General features: G+C 41.6%; 1 protein-coding gene across 50 annotated transcripts in view; it reads left to right on the forward strand.

The window, feature by feature from the left end:
- MICAL2 (microtubule associated monooxygenase, calponin and LIM domain containing 2) overlaps positions 1-17,513 on the forward strand; it is a 198,599-nt gene that overhangs the window by 66,543 nt on the left and 114,543 nt on the right. For all 50 annotated transcript variants that reach the window (XR_006176557.2, XR_006176558.2, XR_010600970.1 and 47 more), the window contains exons 3-7: positions 4,620-4,827; positions 9,138-9,254; positions 11,199-11,300; positions 13,590-13,745; positions 14,820-14,920. Coding sequence is in view for 44 of the 50 variants with exons in the window: in XM_008178916.4 (XP_008177138.2) it covers positions 4,620-4,827; positions 9,138-9,254; positions 11,199-11,300; positions 13,590-13,745; positions 14,820-14,920 (684 nt within the window). In the remaining 6 variants the exon portion in view is untranslated. The remainder of the gene's footprint in view (positions 1-4,619; positions 4,828-9,137; positions 9,255-11,198; positions 11,301-13,589; positions 13,746-14,819; positions 14,921-17,513) is intronic.

Raw genomic sequence — 17,513 nt, forward strand, 5'->3', positions numbered from 1 at the left:
TATATAGTACTTAAAGTGTATTTAGATCTGTGGATGAAAGGTTCTGCATATAAAGTATTAATTATTTTAATAAAGGACAAAGCCCTAATTGTAAGCAGGTCTTAATTATAACTTCTTATACCTATAAAATACACTTTTTTAAATAGTGTAATTGTAATAATAAATTAATCTTTTGTCATTTTCAAGACCTGTACATTAGCTTGCAAAGTGACAGATAATCATATTATTCTCTTCCTTGTTCACTTTTCCTCCCTGTATTCTTGTCTTCTATTCTGTTCTCATTTTAGTTTAGGACCTGATTCTAGAAATGCTCACTTGTTAGGCCCATGAAATTCAATTAATTAAATTCTTTAAGTGAGAGAAATTGCTCACATGTGTAAGTGTTTGCAGGATCAGACCTCTAGACTGTAAATTCCTTAGAGAAGATCTGTTTTTATCTGAGTTATAAAACACCATACACCATGGAATGCGTTACCTAGGGAGTTGGTGGAGTCTCCTTCCTTGGAGGCTTTTAAGGCCCGGCTTGACAAAAGCCCTGGCTGGGATGATTTAGTTGGGAATTGGTCCTGCTTTGAGCAGGGGGTTGAACTAGATGACCTCTTGAGGTCCCTTCCAACCCTGATATTCTATGATTCTATGTACGGCCCTATGTAAGTAATAAAAAAGCGTATCACTTTAGCCAGAGGAGAAAAAGGATGCAGTGTTCATTCTTTTTTGTGGACTTCACAGAAGTGTAGCCGTTATCTTACTGCTACTCTTTAGTCCTCTATGTAGCCCCTTGCTTTCCTAACCAAATACACTCACTTCCTCCACTTGCAAGAGAAATATGGACAATATGGGGGTCATAGTGGATCACAAGCTAAATATGAGTCAACACTATAAGACTGTTGCAAAGAAAGCACACATCATTCTGGGATGTATTAGCAGGAATGTTGTAAGCAAGACACGAGAAGTAATTCTTCTGCTCTACTCCTAGGGTGACCAGATGTCCCGAGTTTATAGGGACAGTCCCGATATTTGGGGCTTTTTCATATATAGGTGCCAATTACCCCCCACTTTGTCCCGATTTTTCACACTTACTATCTGGTCACCCTATCTACTCCACACTGATTAAGTCTCAACTGGAGTACTGTGTCCAGTTCTGGGCGCCACATTTCAGGAAGGATGTGGACAAATTGGAGAAAGTCCAGAGAAGAAGAACAAAAACTATTAAAGGTCTAGACAACGTGACCTATGAGGGAAGTTTGAGGAAAATTGGGTTTGTTTAGTCTGGAGAAGAGAAGACTGAGAGGGGACATAACCGTTTTCAAGTACATAAAAGGTTGTTACAAGGAGGAGGGAGAAAAATTGTTGTTCTTAACCTCTGAGGATAGGACAAGAAGCAATGGCCTTAAATTGCAGCAAGGGCAGTTTAGGTTGGACATTAGGAAAAACTTCGTAACTGTCAGGGTGGTTAAGCACGGGAATAAATTGCCCAGAGAGGTTTTAGAATCTGCATCATTGGAGATTTTTAAGGGCAGGTTAGACAAACACCTGTCAGCCATAGTATTATCTAGACCATACCTATATCTACACTGGCAATTGAACGACATAACTTTTGTCTTTCAGAGGTGTTCACCCCTCCACCCCCTGGTTCCTGAAAGACAAAAGTTTTGCCGCGACATGTGCCAGCGTGAGCAGCGCATTGTCAGCAGGAGAGCCGCTCATTGGGTGTGGAAGTTTTTTGGCAGGAGATCCGACAGACAGTGGCTACGCTGCACGACTTTTAGTGGCACGGCTGTAGTGATACAGCCATGTCGCTAAAGCTGTGTAGTGTAGGCATAGCCTTAGTCCTGCCATGAGCGCAGGAGACTGGACTAGATGCTACTGGAGGTCCCTTCCGGTTCTACGATTCTATAATTCTTCTCCAAAGTTATCTTCAATTACTGTGGTTTTCCTCAGCTGATAGAGGGCTTTCGAAGAGCAAAGTGATCCTGGATCATAAAAATAAAGGGAGTTTTTTCCATTGGCTTGAATAGGAGCAGAACAAAGCCTTTCAGCCGTGAGTAGCATCTATGTGCCAAGACTCCCTTGATTTCCACAATGCTAGTCGCTACAGCTCAGAGGTCAGTTTCACCAGACTTGTTTGTACGGCAGTAGTTACTCACCATGGAAGAAATGGCTTCACCTGACTGTATGAAAGCAGCGATAAATTCATTACATTCTGAATATGGCCAATAATGAGCCAAAAGACTGGTTTATTAGTGGAAAAGATACAGAGCTAAAGGTTTCATGGGTCTTGCTAGAATGTTTGAAGTACTGTTTCTGTTTTTGCATATAAACAGAGAGCTTGTTTTTTCCATGTGTTGTCTCTTTCACTACTTAATAAAGGTAGAAGCTTCAACACTGTAAAAAAAAATATCTTTGCAATAGATTCTTGTTGTTCTTGGCTCCAGAAGTTTCCAAAATGGATGATAAATTGTCAGGAGGAGTGAGCTATACATCACTGGAAAAGCTCTCCTGATAAGCCAAAGAGCAAATAACTCTAAGACATGCAGATATCTATATTTATAGATGGTAACCATGGATGGTGGCAAAAATACAATTACTTTTCACAGTGCCCCCAAGCAAATTGGCAGATATCTTGTGGGGGAAGGGGGAAATTCTCTCTCTCTCACTCTCTAAAATTTGAATACATTCATTCCTACCGCTCCGTGAGGAAATGTCAGTGTCTGGGGTTTTATTAGTTGGCAAGAGCTACTATGACTAAATCTCAAAAGACTACTTTTAAAAAAAAATTGCATGTATTTATATATAATATTTCTTGTCCGCCAGAAAAATTCTGATCAATCCATGTATGGTCTGTATTTGCAAAGTGCTGCTAGCTGCTTGCTCAACATTACTGGAAAACTGCATAGCTGTAAATGCATTCACTTACTTGTCAGAACTCAGAGTTCCCATGTTAATCATAACAAGTATGTGCAGAGAGGAACTGACCCAGCCTCTGCCAATAATCCCACTCTCTGATCCTGGTAACATCTGTGCTGGATTTTCTTCCTTTATATAATTAGATCCATTGATGTTTTCTTAGTATTTAGCATACAGTTCGGTATGTTACTCTGAAAGTACAAGCTAAAAATGTATTTTAGGAGTGAGCAAGCTTGGGAAATAGCTGATGGAACTGATTAGCTTTAATTAATGATACTTTAATATCTGTAGCATTATTTTTTTAAAATCTACAGTACCTGTTCATTCTGTGGAAATTCCACTATTCTTGAATTTTTAGAATATTTTACTTTTAAAAAAGATAACTGTAGCTCTTCTCATCATTGGTTTACATTAAAGCCTGTGCCAAATAATTTTAATCTGAGATGTAAAACTGTAAAATAAATGGACAGACCAAAATAAATAAATAACCCTACTGTTATGAAAAAGAAATGTAATTAGAACCAGACTTACTGTAAACACATTCAACTAGGTTTAAAGTCCTTGCTTTTGAAACTGTAATCACTGTCTGACTATGTGTGAGAGAACCAAAGGAGCATGTTTTGATTGTGAGATAATGCAGTTGTACTTATAGCATTGATCAACATCTACCTCATAGTCAGAACTCTCTGAATTAGGTCATGCACACCTCAGCGGTCAGCAGGCTTCATTTGTTACCTGATTTGCTTCTCTAATAATTTGAGGTGATATATATAATTATCAAGAAGGGCTGTTTCTAATCAAACAATTTCTGGTAACCAAGTCAGAAAATGTAAGCATCTGATGCATGTGCAGTTTTCCAGAAATCACAGCTTTCTGGCTTGTAGAAACTTAAAGCTGCAGGCCAAAACTGAAATCCATACATATATAGGTGAGATTTGTGAATAGGCACTTTGAAAATCCCACCCTTAGGTGCCTAAATGTGGACATAAGAGCCTAATTTTAAGATCCCATTTTTGAATAGGTTGATCAGTGTTAAAACAAAGTAGAACAGGCCCAGTTCACAAGTACTGTAAATCAGGGTAGGTCTAATGACATCACTGGAGGTATGTTGATTTACATCAGCTGATGATCTCATCCGTTGTATTCAGAACACTATAACTTGCATTGTGGAGATAGTTTTACGCTAAACTAGTGTAGGAATATTTGGGGATTACTTTTAACCAATGGACTCTGGTCTAATCTGAAGATTGCAATAGCGCATTGATGTGCCTATTTATTTAAAAAAAAAAAAACTGCTTTGAGACCATTTATTCTTCATTTCCAAGTCTCTCCTGTTGTCTGCTGCAAGTAATTTTGAAATAACTGTTATATCCTTAACATTTATTTACATCTACTTAGAGCTGGATGAAAGCATTTTGACTAATTTTTACCATATTTTTTCCATCAGTTTTTCAATGGGTACGTACTTTGATGTCTGTGTATGAGGCATTTGCCAAATTCGATAAATAGTTGAACATCCTCCATTAAGTAAAATATTTGATGAATGTGACTGCTTCATTTTGTCAATAGTGTACTTGAATATTTCTGGAGGTATATGATCAGCTCTTGATACAGTAGCATTACTTCAGTTGACAGTCTACACCCTTTAGGTGACTTGGCAATTTTATATTGACTTCAATTTGCATGAACAAACTTCTTCTTTCCTCCCTCAGTGTTTGATTATTGGAGGTGGTCCATGTGGTTTGCGGACTGCCATAGAACTTGCCTTTCTGGGAGCCAAGGTTGTAGTTGTGGAGAAACGGGACACTTTCTCAAGAAACAATGTGCTGCATCTCTGGCCTTTTACAATCCATGACCTCCGGGGTTTGGGGGCGAAAAAATTTTATGGAAAATTCTGCGGAGGATCTATTGACCATATCAGTAAGTACCAGTGACTATATGGAAATGTACAATTTTGTTGAATGCTTGCTATGCAGAAGACTTGCTTCAGAAATATTAATAGCGGTCTTCTGGACTTGCTGTGTAGTGTTTCTTTACCAAGATAGTAATGATACATCCTGAATACACACACAGAGAAAAATCCCCAAAGTCAAGCACTTCTGATTTGCCAAAATTGCATAATCTTATTTGAACGATAACCTATGCTCCTCATCAAAGCTTTAAGGGAAACCTTGTGTGGACGTTTTTTTTAATTGCTGTCCAGAACCAGTTTAACAGACTTCATTTTAGGATGCCTTTAAAAGCAGGTGGGATGGAGGAGAGTGACATCTGATTGTGTGGCTATCTGTTTTCATTTGAATGTGTATTCATCACAGTATAACTAGATGTAATTTAGATGTATGTTTGACTAATATGAGTTAGATAGTGGATTGGTAAACAAATGTCCTTGTATATGAAGGTTGAAAGCTTGGCCCACAGAAGTCAATGCGAGTTTTGTCACTGACTTCTTTGGGACAGGATTTCACCCATAATATCCAAACATAAGGATACAGGACATACTTTTACACTGATAAGCCTCCTGAACAAGTAGACAGACCACTCTAGGGTATTTGCCTGATTGCTTCTATGGTTCAAAAGGATGTCACCACCACCTGTGTGTGTGTGTGTGTGTGTGTGTGTGTGTGTGTTTTGTAAAGATTAAAAAAAATGGCGGGGAAGAGAGGAGAAAACACCATCCAGGCCACTATGGATGTAGAAGCCCTCTACACCAGCATTCCACACAAAGATAGATTACAAGCCATCAGGAACAGTATCCCTGATAATGTCATGGCAAACCTGGTGGCTGAACTTTGTGACTTTGTCCTCGCCCACAACTATTTCACATTTGGGGACAATATATACCTTCAAGTCAGTGGCACTGCTATGGGTACCCGCATGGCCCACAGTATGCCAACATTTTTATGGCTGACTTAGAACAATGCTTCCTCAGCTCTCGTCCCCTAATGCCCCTACTCTACTTGCACTACATTGATGACATCTTCATCCTCTGGACCCATGGAAAAGAAGCCCTTGAGGAATTCCACCATGATTTCAACAATTTCCATCCCACCATCAACCTCAGCCTGGACCGGTCCACACAAGAGATCCACTTCCTGGATACTACAGTGCTAATAAGCGATGGTCACATAAACGCCACCCTATACCGGAAACTTGCTGACCGCTATACTTACCTACATGCCTCCAGCTTTCATCCAGACCATATCACACGATCCATTGTCTACAGCCAAGCCCTAAGATAAACCGCATTTGTGCCAATCCCTCAGACAAACACCTACACGATCTCTATCAAGCGTTCTTAAATCTACAATACCCACCCTGTGAAGTGAAGAAACAGATTGACAGAGCCAGAAGAATACCCAGAAGTCACCTACTTCAGGACAGGCCCAACAAAGAAAGTAACAGAATGCCACTAGCCGTCACCTTCAGCCCCCAGCGCATTATCAAGGAGCTACAACCTATCCTGAAGGAGGATCCCTCACTCTCACAGATCTTGGGAGACAGGCCAGTCCTCGCTTACAGACAGCCCCCCAACCTGAAGCAAATACTCCCAAGCAACCACACAACAAAAACACTAACCCAGGATCCTATCCTGGCAACAAAGCCTGTTGCCAATTCGGTCCACATATCTGTTCAAGGGACATCATCATAGGACCTAATCACATCAGCCACACTATGAGGCTCATTCACCTGCACATCTACCAATGTGATATATGCCACCATGTGCCAGCAATGCCCCTCTGCCATGTACATTGGCCAGACCGGACAGTCTCTACGCAAAAGAATAAATGGACACAAATCAGACATCAAGAATTATAACATTCAGAAACCAGTCGGAGAACACTTCAGCCTCCCTGGTCACTCAATTACAGACCTAAAAGTCGCAATTCCTAACCAGAAAAAACCTTCAAAAACAGACTCCAACGAGAAACTGCAGAACTGGAATTAATTTGCAAACTGGACACCATTAAATTAGGCTTGAATAAAGACCGGGAGTGGATGGGTCATTACACAAAGTAAAAACTATTTCCCCATTCTAATTTTCCCCCTACTATTACTCACACCTTGTCAACTGTTTGAAATGGGCTATCTTGATTATCACTACAGAAGGTTTTTTTTCTCCTGCTGATAATAGCCCACCTTAATTGATTGGTCTTGTTAGAGTTGGTATGGCAACACCAATTTTTTCATGGTGTGTGTGTGTGTGTGTGTGTGTGTGTGTGTCTTCCTACTGTATTTTCCACTGCATGCATCCGATGAAGTGGGTTTTAGCCCACAAAAGCTTATGCTCAAATAAATTTGTTAGTCTCTAAGGTTTCACAAGCACTCCTTGTTCTTTTTACAATAAATCAAAAAGTTTTGTGGAAACCTAAATGTGCTTCCCAACTCTTATTATAGGTGGGGCTGGCAGTACTACCTTTTAATAAGAGCGCCTGCCACTTCCCATTTTAAGATCCTGTTTTCAGTTGCTTATAACTTTCCCATATTTTATCTCTTTGGGCTGCAATTTTCTATGACAAGTATCTGTGTCAGGATGAACTTTATTTTGAAAATTTCAAGCAAAATGGTTTAGCTGTTTCCTAGAATGAGGCTAGGGATAAAGACTCTGAGAAGCGCTCTAGTGTCTCCACAGTTTGGAGCAGAGACTTGAAATTTGGAAGGGGAGTGGCTATTGTGTCAGGGATGTTTGCTTTCCCCTTGAAAATCTGCCCAAACTTGGCTAAAGTATAAGCCTTTGAAAAATTGCAGTAGGGTATCCTCTGTAGGTATTTACTAGATTTGAGTCTCTCTCCTGTGCTCTGTGCTCTCCTTGCTGGCATTCTAGCAGTGTGGAGAAGAAAGCTGCCTGAACCAACTGCAGAGGGGACAAGAGCCAAACTTGGGGCAGTGGCAGGGGGAGCAAAAAATGGGAAAAGGAGCCTTTGGGGTGTAGAAATGGCTGGGCTAAGAGACTGGGATGAGAATCCTGAGGAATTGGGGCTGAGGTTGGCTAGGTGAGAAGAATGGGACTGGTATGAGGAGCCAGAGGTTGGGAAGAGATGGGACTAGAGTAGGGCAAAGCTGGGGGGAAGGTGCAAAAGGGTCGAGCTTGGGAAATGGGTAGAAAAATATGTGCCCACTAGAGCTTGGAATAGAGCACTGTCCCCTCCAGAGCTTGAAGTGGAATCGAAGATTCCTCTGTTTTATGCAAATATCTGTGAAATCCAGTGTCCATGTCTCATCCCCTCTACTGCTAGTCCACACACAGGTCGACAACTTACTACTGCTGCCATTTACTCCATTAGCTCACATGGCAGAGGACTATGTGTTGGATCAAAACTATGTTAAAAGAATATGATTAAGGTTGCAGAATCAAGAAATACGAAGGTATTTAGAATTAAGGTTGCCTATTCAATCTTAATTGAGCCGCCTTGGGCATATGCATTATGGTACTGTCTTTTAACTATGTAACGTAACATACTATTTTTTCCGCAGGATACTTCCTCATTCAGTGCACAGGCTGGACCTGTTATGTGATGAATACGAGTTGTATAGTAAAGAAGAGTGTTGTCTGTAGAACTGCTACTTCAGTTGCATAAGTTGGAAGGCGTGTAGTGAATGAGGCAGGGGATTGCAGGAAGAGAAAGGATGATCTCTTGGTTCAGGCAGTGGTATGGTACCCTGGGAAGTAAATTCTACCCATGCCCTGCCACAGAATGATGCTGGGCAAGTCACTTAAACTAAACTTTTCACAGGTGGTCATAAATTGTGTGTATGTGCCTCATTTTCTGGGTGCCAGTCTTAAGACCCTGGGCCCCATTTTACAAATGGGGAACTGAGGCAAAGAAAGATTAAGGTAAAAAATATCCATTAATTTTGGATACCCAGTTTGACATGCCAAGGACCTGATTTTTTCAGAGTGCTTAGCATTATTTTAATACTCAATAGCTTCAAAACACAGTTCCCACTGTCTTCAGTTGCAAGTGTTCAACACTTCTGCAAATCAGGTCTCAGGGTCTCAAGTGAGGCACCCAGAAAATGAGGAGAACACAGTTAATGACCACCTGTGAAAAGTTAGGCTCAAGTGACTTGCCTAGTCTCTAGGAACTCCAGCAGAGAAACTGAAAACATGTTATGTATCTTTATAGTGCCTAGCACAATATGAGGGCCCCAGGTGCTACCACAATATTAATTTAATAAAGGAAATGCTGTTACATAGTCTAAAATGACAAATGTGTTATCATTGTTCACAGGTATTCGACAGCTTCAGCTTATCCTCTTCAAAGTTGCACTTATGCTGGGAATTGAAATCCATGTGAACGTAGAGTTTGCGAAAGTTCTGGAACCTCCTGAAGATCAGGAAAACCAAAGTACGGCTGACTTGTGACTTCAAATAACAAAATTAAGAAGCCAGTAACTTTGTCCTATTGAATTACTCTCAATGTATGAAATAACTGTATTATCATTTGTGAAATAATTTCTAATCAAGCCAAGGTAGCCACACTTCCTCTTAAAGAAACTTGTGCCTTTCTTATGAAACGGTGTATGGAATTGCAGGCATGATAACTGTCATTGTATCAATATACTGATCCATTTTAAAAATATGCCCGGGCCAGAGAAGTAGAGGTTTCTCACTATGCCTGCGGGCATGTGCTTGAGGTTTTGTAGGGAGGCTAGTATGGCCTGCTGCTGTCTTCTTGGCATGAGAATTTTAGGTTGATAAATATGAATTTTGAGGATATCTTTAAGCCCCATGAGCCAAATGTTGCTCTTTCTTCCATCGTATGTGACTCCCATTGACAGTTAGTACCCTATCAGAAGTTAGCCATTCTCATTGAATGGTATTTACCAGTATGTATAAATACGGCTGCGAGTCTGTCATGGATATCATGGATTCTGTGACTTTCTGGGACCTTTGGAATTTCTGCAGCAGCCGGTGCGGCTGGTCGGTGGGGCCACCTGAGCAGTTCAGGCAGCCCCTGGGCCAGCCGCACTAGCCACTGCTGGGGCAGTTCTCGGGTCACCGCCTCCCCCCCACAGCAGCAGCAGGAGGCATTTTGGGTGTGGGAGGGGGCTCCGAACTGGGGGTTGGAGCACTGGAGGGGGTGAGGGGACTCTGGGCCGCACTTCCCTTGTGGGGCTCCCCAGAAAATGGGTGACATGACTCTCCCTCCCTCCCTCAGCTCCTGGCTCTGTGCACTGCCTCCACCTGCAGGCACCACCTCCACAGCTCCCATTGGCCATGGTTCTCAGACAGCGGGAGCTGTGGAGCCGGCTCTTGGGGCAGGGGCAGTGCACGGAGCTAGGAGCTGAGGGAGGGACATGTCCCCACTCCCAGGGAGCTGCAAGGAGCAGCGAAGGGAGCTTGCCAGCCCCACCAACTTCTCCCCCCTAGCACCAGTAGAGGTCCTGGGCCGTGCACTGCCGCTCCCCTCACCCAGCACCAGCGGGGGTCCTGGGCTGCCCATGGTTCTTCTACCCCCTCCCCCGCCCCCCCCCAAAAGTTTTAATTGGGTATATAGTACAAGTCATGGGCCGTGAATTTTTGTTTACTGCCCATGACTTTTACTAAAAATACCTGTGACTAAAACATAGCCTTAGTTTATAACGTGGTGCAAAAATTTAATATAGAGTGAGCAAGTTTTCCATTTTGTATCTTGGTGGCTAATACTACTTCTGTGTTGTTTTTAATTGACTGTGGTAGATGAAATGAGATAAAGGGATACTAGTTATGATTGTCAGTATTTGTATTTAGAATATTTGTCATTAATATAAGTACAGGTAATACAAACATTTTCAGATTCTATTTTAGGTTAATGAAAGTGATGCATCTTTCTCTAAAAGGTTGTAGCATTTTGGCTAGATTTTATTTTCCCCTCTCTTTGTGTTAGATTAATTGGAATCTGCTTAACAGTTTTTAAAATAAAACTATTAGGGTCCAATTCTGCAAACACTTACACATGAGTGAGTTGTCGCATTGAGTTCAAGCTGGAACTACCCATGTGAGTAAATTCACTTGTGTATGTATTCACAAGATTGGGCCCATAGTCAACATAATGTTTTATATGATCCAAATGAAGGCGTTCCTTTCTGCCATCAGCTTGCAAGCTTAACCCTCATTAACATTAGTGAGAGTGGCATGCAGCTTTGCCGTCAGTGGAAGTTGTATGCAGACGTCTGAGGACAGATTTCGGTTCAGTTTGAAAGGAAAATAGACTCTTTTTTTTTATCCTAATTGCTTTCCTTCACATTCTAACAATGCTTCTTCTGTAACAGTGCAATGTCTGAGTAAATTGTATTACTTGTTTCTTTAGAGATAGGTTGGCGGGCTGAATTTCTCCCAATGGATCACCCTCTGTCAGCATTTGAATTTGATGTTATTATTGGTGCAGATGGTCGCAGGAACACTTTAGAAGGTGGGTAGAAAGATATTCTTAAGCTCAATAACTGTCTTAAAGTACAGTGGAAAGGCTAAGAGCTAAGGAGACCAGAAGGGAATGGGTTTTCTCCTTCTCCCTGTCCCTCTCCCTCTCCTTCAATGCATAAGTGTTTGCATATATGATAGTGGAAATTCCTTTATGGCGTGTCTCCCACCTTTATTATAGTTTTTCAGCTGTACCCCAACAAGTGAGACATTTACTTAATTACTGATTCTTAGGGCCATCTCTGCCAGTTTGTAGGGATCATATTGTGGTGGTTAGTACACCTCTACGCCGATATAACACGAATTTGGATATAACACGGTAAAGCAGTGCTCCGGGGGGGGCCGGGCTGCGCACTCCAGCGGATCAAAGCAAGTTCGATATAACGCAGTTTCACCTATAACGCGGTAAGATTTTTTTTTGGCTCCCGAGGACAGCGTTCTATCTGGGTAGAGGTGTACCATAAGTCCCTACTGCAAGGTTAACAAATAACATGCTGGTTTAATTTTATGGTGATTGACAAAAATGTTTTGGGAACCGCACATTCGTCATGTCATTGTCTCATAAGTCAGCTGAATATACTTGAAATAATGATCATATGGTGACAGCCAGGTATTTAATGAACACAGCAGAGGAGTTGTTCTTGGTCAGTGGTGATTAATATCAGAAGTAGTTATTTCAGTAACAGATGTAAGAGATAATAAATAACTGGAAGGAAAGGAAGGTCCTGCTGTTACATCTTACAGTCATCAAACAGAATTCCAACCCCCTGAGTTGCTTTTGTGAGTGAGACATTCGCTAAGCCGTTCTGGCGTCGCATGAACAAACCTGTTACTTAATTACATGTTCTTCTGGTAGCTTTAATTATACTCATGTTAGTTTCAACTCACCAAGTTCCTGATTTCCCTTTTTATTAGTCTTAGGAGAAAAAGCTGACATGTGGAGCAAACTATCTGCCAAACACAATACAGTGCTTATAGATTTTTTTTTTCCTTCCCCCTGTAACTTTTTAAAATAAAATTTTGGTCACACTTCCTTGGGTGTCTTTGCAGAAAGTGTGAATCCTGCAACAGACGTCAGTAAAACAAAATTACTGCCAGTGTAACACTAGCAAAAATCTTGATGACCCCTTAAAAAAAATAATCTGGCTAAGAGAAAGTATTTGATGCACACCATAGTTGATCAGACCAAAGACATTCATAAAATAGTGATAATTTGCACATTCTACCTACCCCAAGCAAAGGGTGAGGTCAAAACTAGAATAGAAACACACACCTACAGACACATCACTATATACTGTGAATTTCTTTATTTTCCCTGATACTGACTATGAAATACACTAGCTGAAAGTCATAATTTTTGCCATTGGTTTAAACTACTCCCTATGATCCTGATCCTGTAAACATGAGTCTGCTTAAATTTACACAAGGTTTTAATGGACTACTCAAATTGTATACACATAAGCAGATGCATATTTGCTGGATCATGACCTACTATCTCACTCTCACACATGCTTTCTTTCTATCTTTCTCATAGTTGTAGGAGCCAAATATTTTTCACATTTTCTGTGTTCCTCCTCTTGATTGGTTTTTTTTTTTTTTTTTTTTTTTTTTTTTTTTTAAGACTAACCAAATAGTAAGTGCTACCAAAACTCTGGCTTTTTCCTAAGTAGCTTTTACAAATGTTCTCCCTCATGGTTTTAAAATTTTCAAGTAATGAATACATGGGTTTGTTTTTGCTGCACACTTTCCTCTTTCTCCCACCCCAGAATAAACAATAAACCACCAAAACAAAAATCCAACCTTCAACTTAATGTTGTATATCTTCATTACAGTACCAGGCATGTATCTGCAGGTCTTTTGGGGATGGGGATATGCAGACACTTGAAATGAAATGCATGGGATTTTGGAAAAAAGGAGGAATCCACTGGCCATAAACTGGGGGCTGGATTGGTATTTGTTTGTGAAAGAGAGTTGCCTTGAAGGTTCCCCCATCCCAGAGCATGGTTGTAAAAACTTTGGCTGGTTTTACACACCAGCCAGGGTTACAAGAACTTCTCTCTGGATTGCTAGTCTTAAATTGTCACTGAAGGGGTATGATAGCACTAAAATGTTGGAGGGATGTAACCCAACTTTGTTTAATAAGGCTGCAAAAGCTAAGTAGTAATGCAGTATTTCAGAGTGTTTGAAATTAGCAGCCTTAAACTTTTCAAGATATGTGGGTCAGTCTCAACAAATGAACCTCAGTGTTGCAGTAATGGTAATTCTTTCCCTTGTTCTCCAGGTTTTAGAAGGAAGGAGTTTCGTGGAAAGCTGGCTATAGCTATCACAGCCAACTTTATCAACAGAAACACGACTGCAGAAGCCAAGGTAGAGGAAATTAGTGGTGTTGCTTTCATCTTCAATCAAAAATTCTTCCAGGACCTTAAAGAGGAAACGGGTAAGTCCTCATTCTCATTTTTTTTCATGACCAAACAAAATATACAGTAGGGCAACTTGATATATACAGGACCACCCACCTACCCCACTCCAAAAATAGTTTATAATATATTAAATAACATAAAGCAATAAAATTCTGCTGATTTCAAAGTCTTAGGGAGGGAGGTGTTCATACAATGGAATTTTTTTATCATGGATGTTACCACATCCTTGAACTTTTGATGTTTTCATTTTTCTCAACTGTAAAAAATATTTTTGATACAAAGTATAACTTTTTGTGAGAGAACATTCTCAATACCTAAAGATTTCCCATAAGGAGAGCATGCTTAGATTTCTTTGTATTAGTTCACGTATTGTATGTTTTAAGCACCTCATAAAATATGCTCACTTGCTTTCTTGGAAGCATCATTGTCTATTTGCTAAGAAAGTACTTTTTGCAGTGCATTTTGGTTTGCTGTCAATCGGCTTTTATATCACTTTAAAATAAAATATAAATAGTTGATTTAAAGCCATTCTCTCTAAATTATATAAACTGTATCTTGGCTTAACTCTTCATCCTTGAGTGTGTGAAAAAGGGGCCCAGAATAGGGAAACATCCACTAGAAGTATACTAAGGTTATATACTTCCTTTCCCTGGTTTCGGGAATATACTTCCATTCCCACATTGCAGTCTGTATTTTAAATTAACGTTTTAGTCACCATGCACTTGATCCTAGTCCAATTTAAATCAATGAGCATTTTATTGGAGCCGTAGCTAGGCCTATGGCAACCTACACATTTTGTGTCAAATATGGATCATATTTTTCCTTTCTTAGAAGATTATTTAGAATGCTAATAATAGCTACAAATATTTTACAGCTGGTCAAGGACTTTCTTGTTTTGGGGCCCCTTTGTTCTATGCACTTTGAAATCTCAGTTGAGGACTCCAAGTATTTATATTTGGAAGGTGCCTGAACTAAACCTTAAATGAAAGATATTTGTGGGGACTATATCCATTATTGATGGCAATGGCTAAACTAATGAAAACATTCATTTAAGTTAGGTTTTCTTCACAAATCTCTTGTCGTCTTTTCAGGAATTGACCTGGAGAATATTGTTTACTACAAAGATAGCACTCACTATTTTGTAATGACCGCAAAAAAGCAGAGTCTTCTGGACAAAGGAGTGATTATCAATGTATGTATAGATGCAGGGCAAAGCCCTCTATTTTATTTGTTCCTTTATTTAGTTGGTTGAGACTACATGAGAGCGGTTGAACGGAAGGTTTTAATTGACTCATTTAATCATTTTATGATTAGAGTATGACTCACTTAGATGGTGGTTTACCTGTGTTTTGTGTTCTCACTGTAAAAGTCAACCAAACTCAGAACTGAAAATGGTACTGCTTAAATGTGTCAGTTCTGAAACTGATTGTAATATGATCTTGAGTCACCCTGGAAGAGTGATTGGCTACGCAGGCATTGATATCACTGAAGACAATAAACCTCAGTGACTCAAAAATCAAATTAGGGAAAACTGTGTATGCTCAGCCAGCAAACTGAGAGAGCCTCAGATAGAGTCCAACACTGAAATATTACATTGTCCAAAAAGGATGAAAGGCAACAGGAAGGTCACTTCTAAACAAGTTGGCCTTTATAAACAAGTTTCAAAGTACCTAGTAATTCTTGGGTGTCTAAACTGAGATGGTTTAAAAGGCCTTAATTTTCAGAAACTGAGTGCTCAGCACTTTTGGAAAATCAGGCCCCTTCAAGATGTTTCCTGTTAGGCATCCAAAAATCACTTGTCATTTTGTAACCTTGCCAGAATAGTCATAACAGACTAGAATCTTCCTGGGAGTAAAGGAAGTACCTGTATGTGGGCTATCAAAATCTTGTTTGGCATGTGGTTGCTATTGATGAGACAAAGTTGCCACCCTTTTTGGAAACTGCTTCTCTGATGAATCTTCGGTAATTTATTTTCAGCTTAGAGTGTAGAAGGGAGTTCAGCGAGGCAGGGAGATTGGGGTAGTCTCACCACTGTCACCACACTCCCACTTTGAGCAGCCTCCCCTTCATGACTTGCCACAGGCTGGGATTCTGGGACTTACCATCACACCAGTGGGCCACCCCATCCCTCCCAATCCTGAAAGATGTTCAGAACGGACCAGTCGATGGAACAAAATAACATCACGGTCTCCAGGACTGTGACCTGGATGACTCCTGCAATGTGAATCTAAGACTCCTCTTTCCTGTCTTTCATGTTGTCTAAAAGAGTCCATCTTAGTCACCAGGACAAATCTAACTTTGCAATGCTTTGCTATGACCACTTTTGAACTAAAAGCAATGTTGTGCAGCCTGACTTCAGGGTTGGGCTGGTTAGTTTTTGTTTAAATGCCTTCCATGGACTGCCCAGAGGACAACAGAAGAATCTAGCCAAACCCCTTTCCCTACCCAGGTGGGTAAAGCTGAGATACTGGAATGGCTAATTGGATCCTGTGCCATGTGCTGTGACTGTGGCTTTCCAGCAACTGTACTGTAACAAAGTGACAGAAGCTGCATTTCCCAAACTTGAGCTAATCTTTTTTTCTGTCCCCTATAGACAGGATCAGACTTCAATAAAACCTGATAGTTACTAATCTCCCCAACAAGAACATTTAGAATCATTTTAGAGACTGACAAGTAGATCTTTCCAGTGGGGAACAAATGCTTGAAATTGTCTTGGGTTTCAAATGTTTTAGGTTTTTTTAGAGTTACCATACGTCCGGTTTTTCCCGGACATGTCTGGCTTTTCGGCAATCAAACCCCCGTCCGGGGGGAATTGCCAAAAAGCCGAACATGTCCGGGAAAATGCCGGCCGGGCACTTCCCCTCCCGTGGCTGCTGGGCTTCAGGCAGCCCCCTTGCCTCCGGACCCCAGCCGCCAGCCGGGCACTTCCCCTCCCGGGCTCCGGCGGCGCAGGGTCCGGAGGCATGGGGGCTGCCCGAAGCCGGTAGCGCTCGGGCAGCTCGGCTCTTAAACAGAGCCGAAGAGTCAGGGGAGGAGCAGAGCCTCCGGCTGCGGCGGCTCTGCTCCTCCCCTGACTTTTCGGCTCTGTTTAAGAGCCGAGCGCTACAGGCTTTGGGCAGCCCCCATGCCTCCGGACCCTGCGCCGCCGGAGCCCGGGAGGGGAAGTGCCCGGCCGGGGGTGCAGGGTCCGGAGGCATAGGGGCTGCCCGAAGCCCAAGCGCTACCGGCTTCACGGTTTGCCGGGAAGCCTCCAGACCCTGCACCCCTGGCTGGGTGCTTCCCCTCCCGGGCTCCAGCTGCACTGGAGAAGCACCGGCCGGGGGCGCAGGGTCTGTAGGCTGCCCGGCAAACCGTAAAGCTGGTAGCGCTCGGGCAGCCCTTTTCACATGGCTGGGAGGGAGGAGGGGGAGTTAGGGCGGGGACTTTGGGGGAAAGGGCGGAGTTGGGGTGGGGCCGGGGGTGGGAAAGGGGCGGGGGTAGGGCCTATGGAGTGTCCTCTTTTTTTTTTTTTTTTTTTTTTTTTAAATATGGTAACCCTAGTTTTTTGTTTTTTAAATGTTGTGGGAGGTGTTAGATGTACAATAAGCAAAACCAAATTCCTGTCAACAGAGCCACAGATACAAATTTCTGTTCCTTTCATATTGCCACAAAACTAACACAGTATCGTCAAAGGAATTCTATTCCAAAAGCACTGTCCCATTGTCTGGCCTTGCAGGAAGAAAAACAGGAGGCGATGGATGTGGTTTGAGCAGGCTACAACTTGATTCACTTAAAATACCTGGGAG

This window comes from Chrysemys picta, chromosome 4 (assembly GCF_011386835.1).
Source record: "Chrysemys picta bellii isolate R12L10 chromosome 4, ASM1138683v2, whole genome shotgun sequence".
Classification (NCBI taxonomy): domain Eukaryota; kingdom Metazoa; phylum Chordata; order Testudines; family Emydidae; genus Chrysemys; species Chrysemys picta.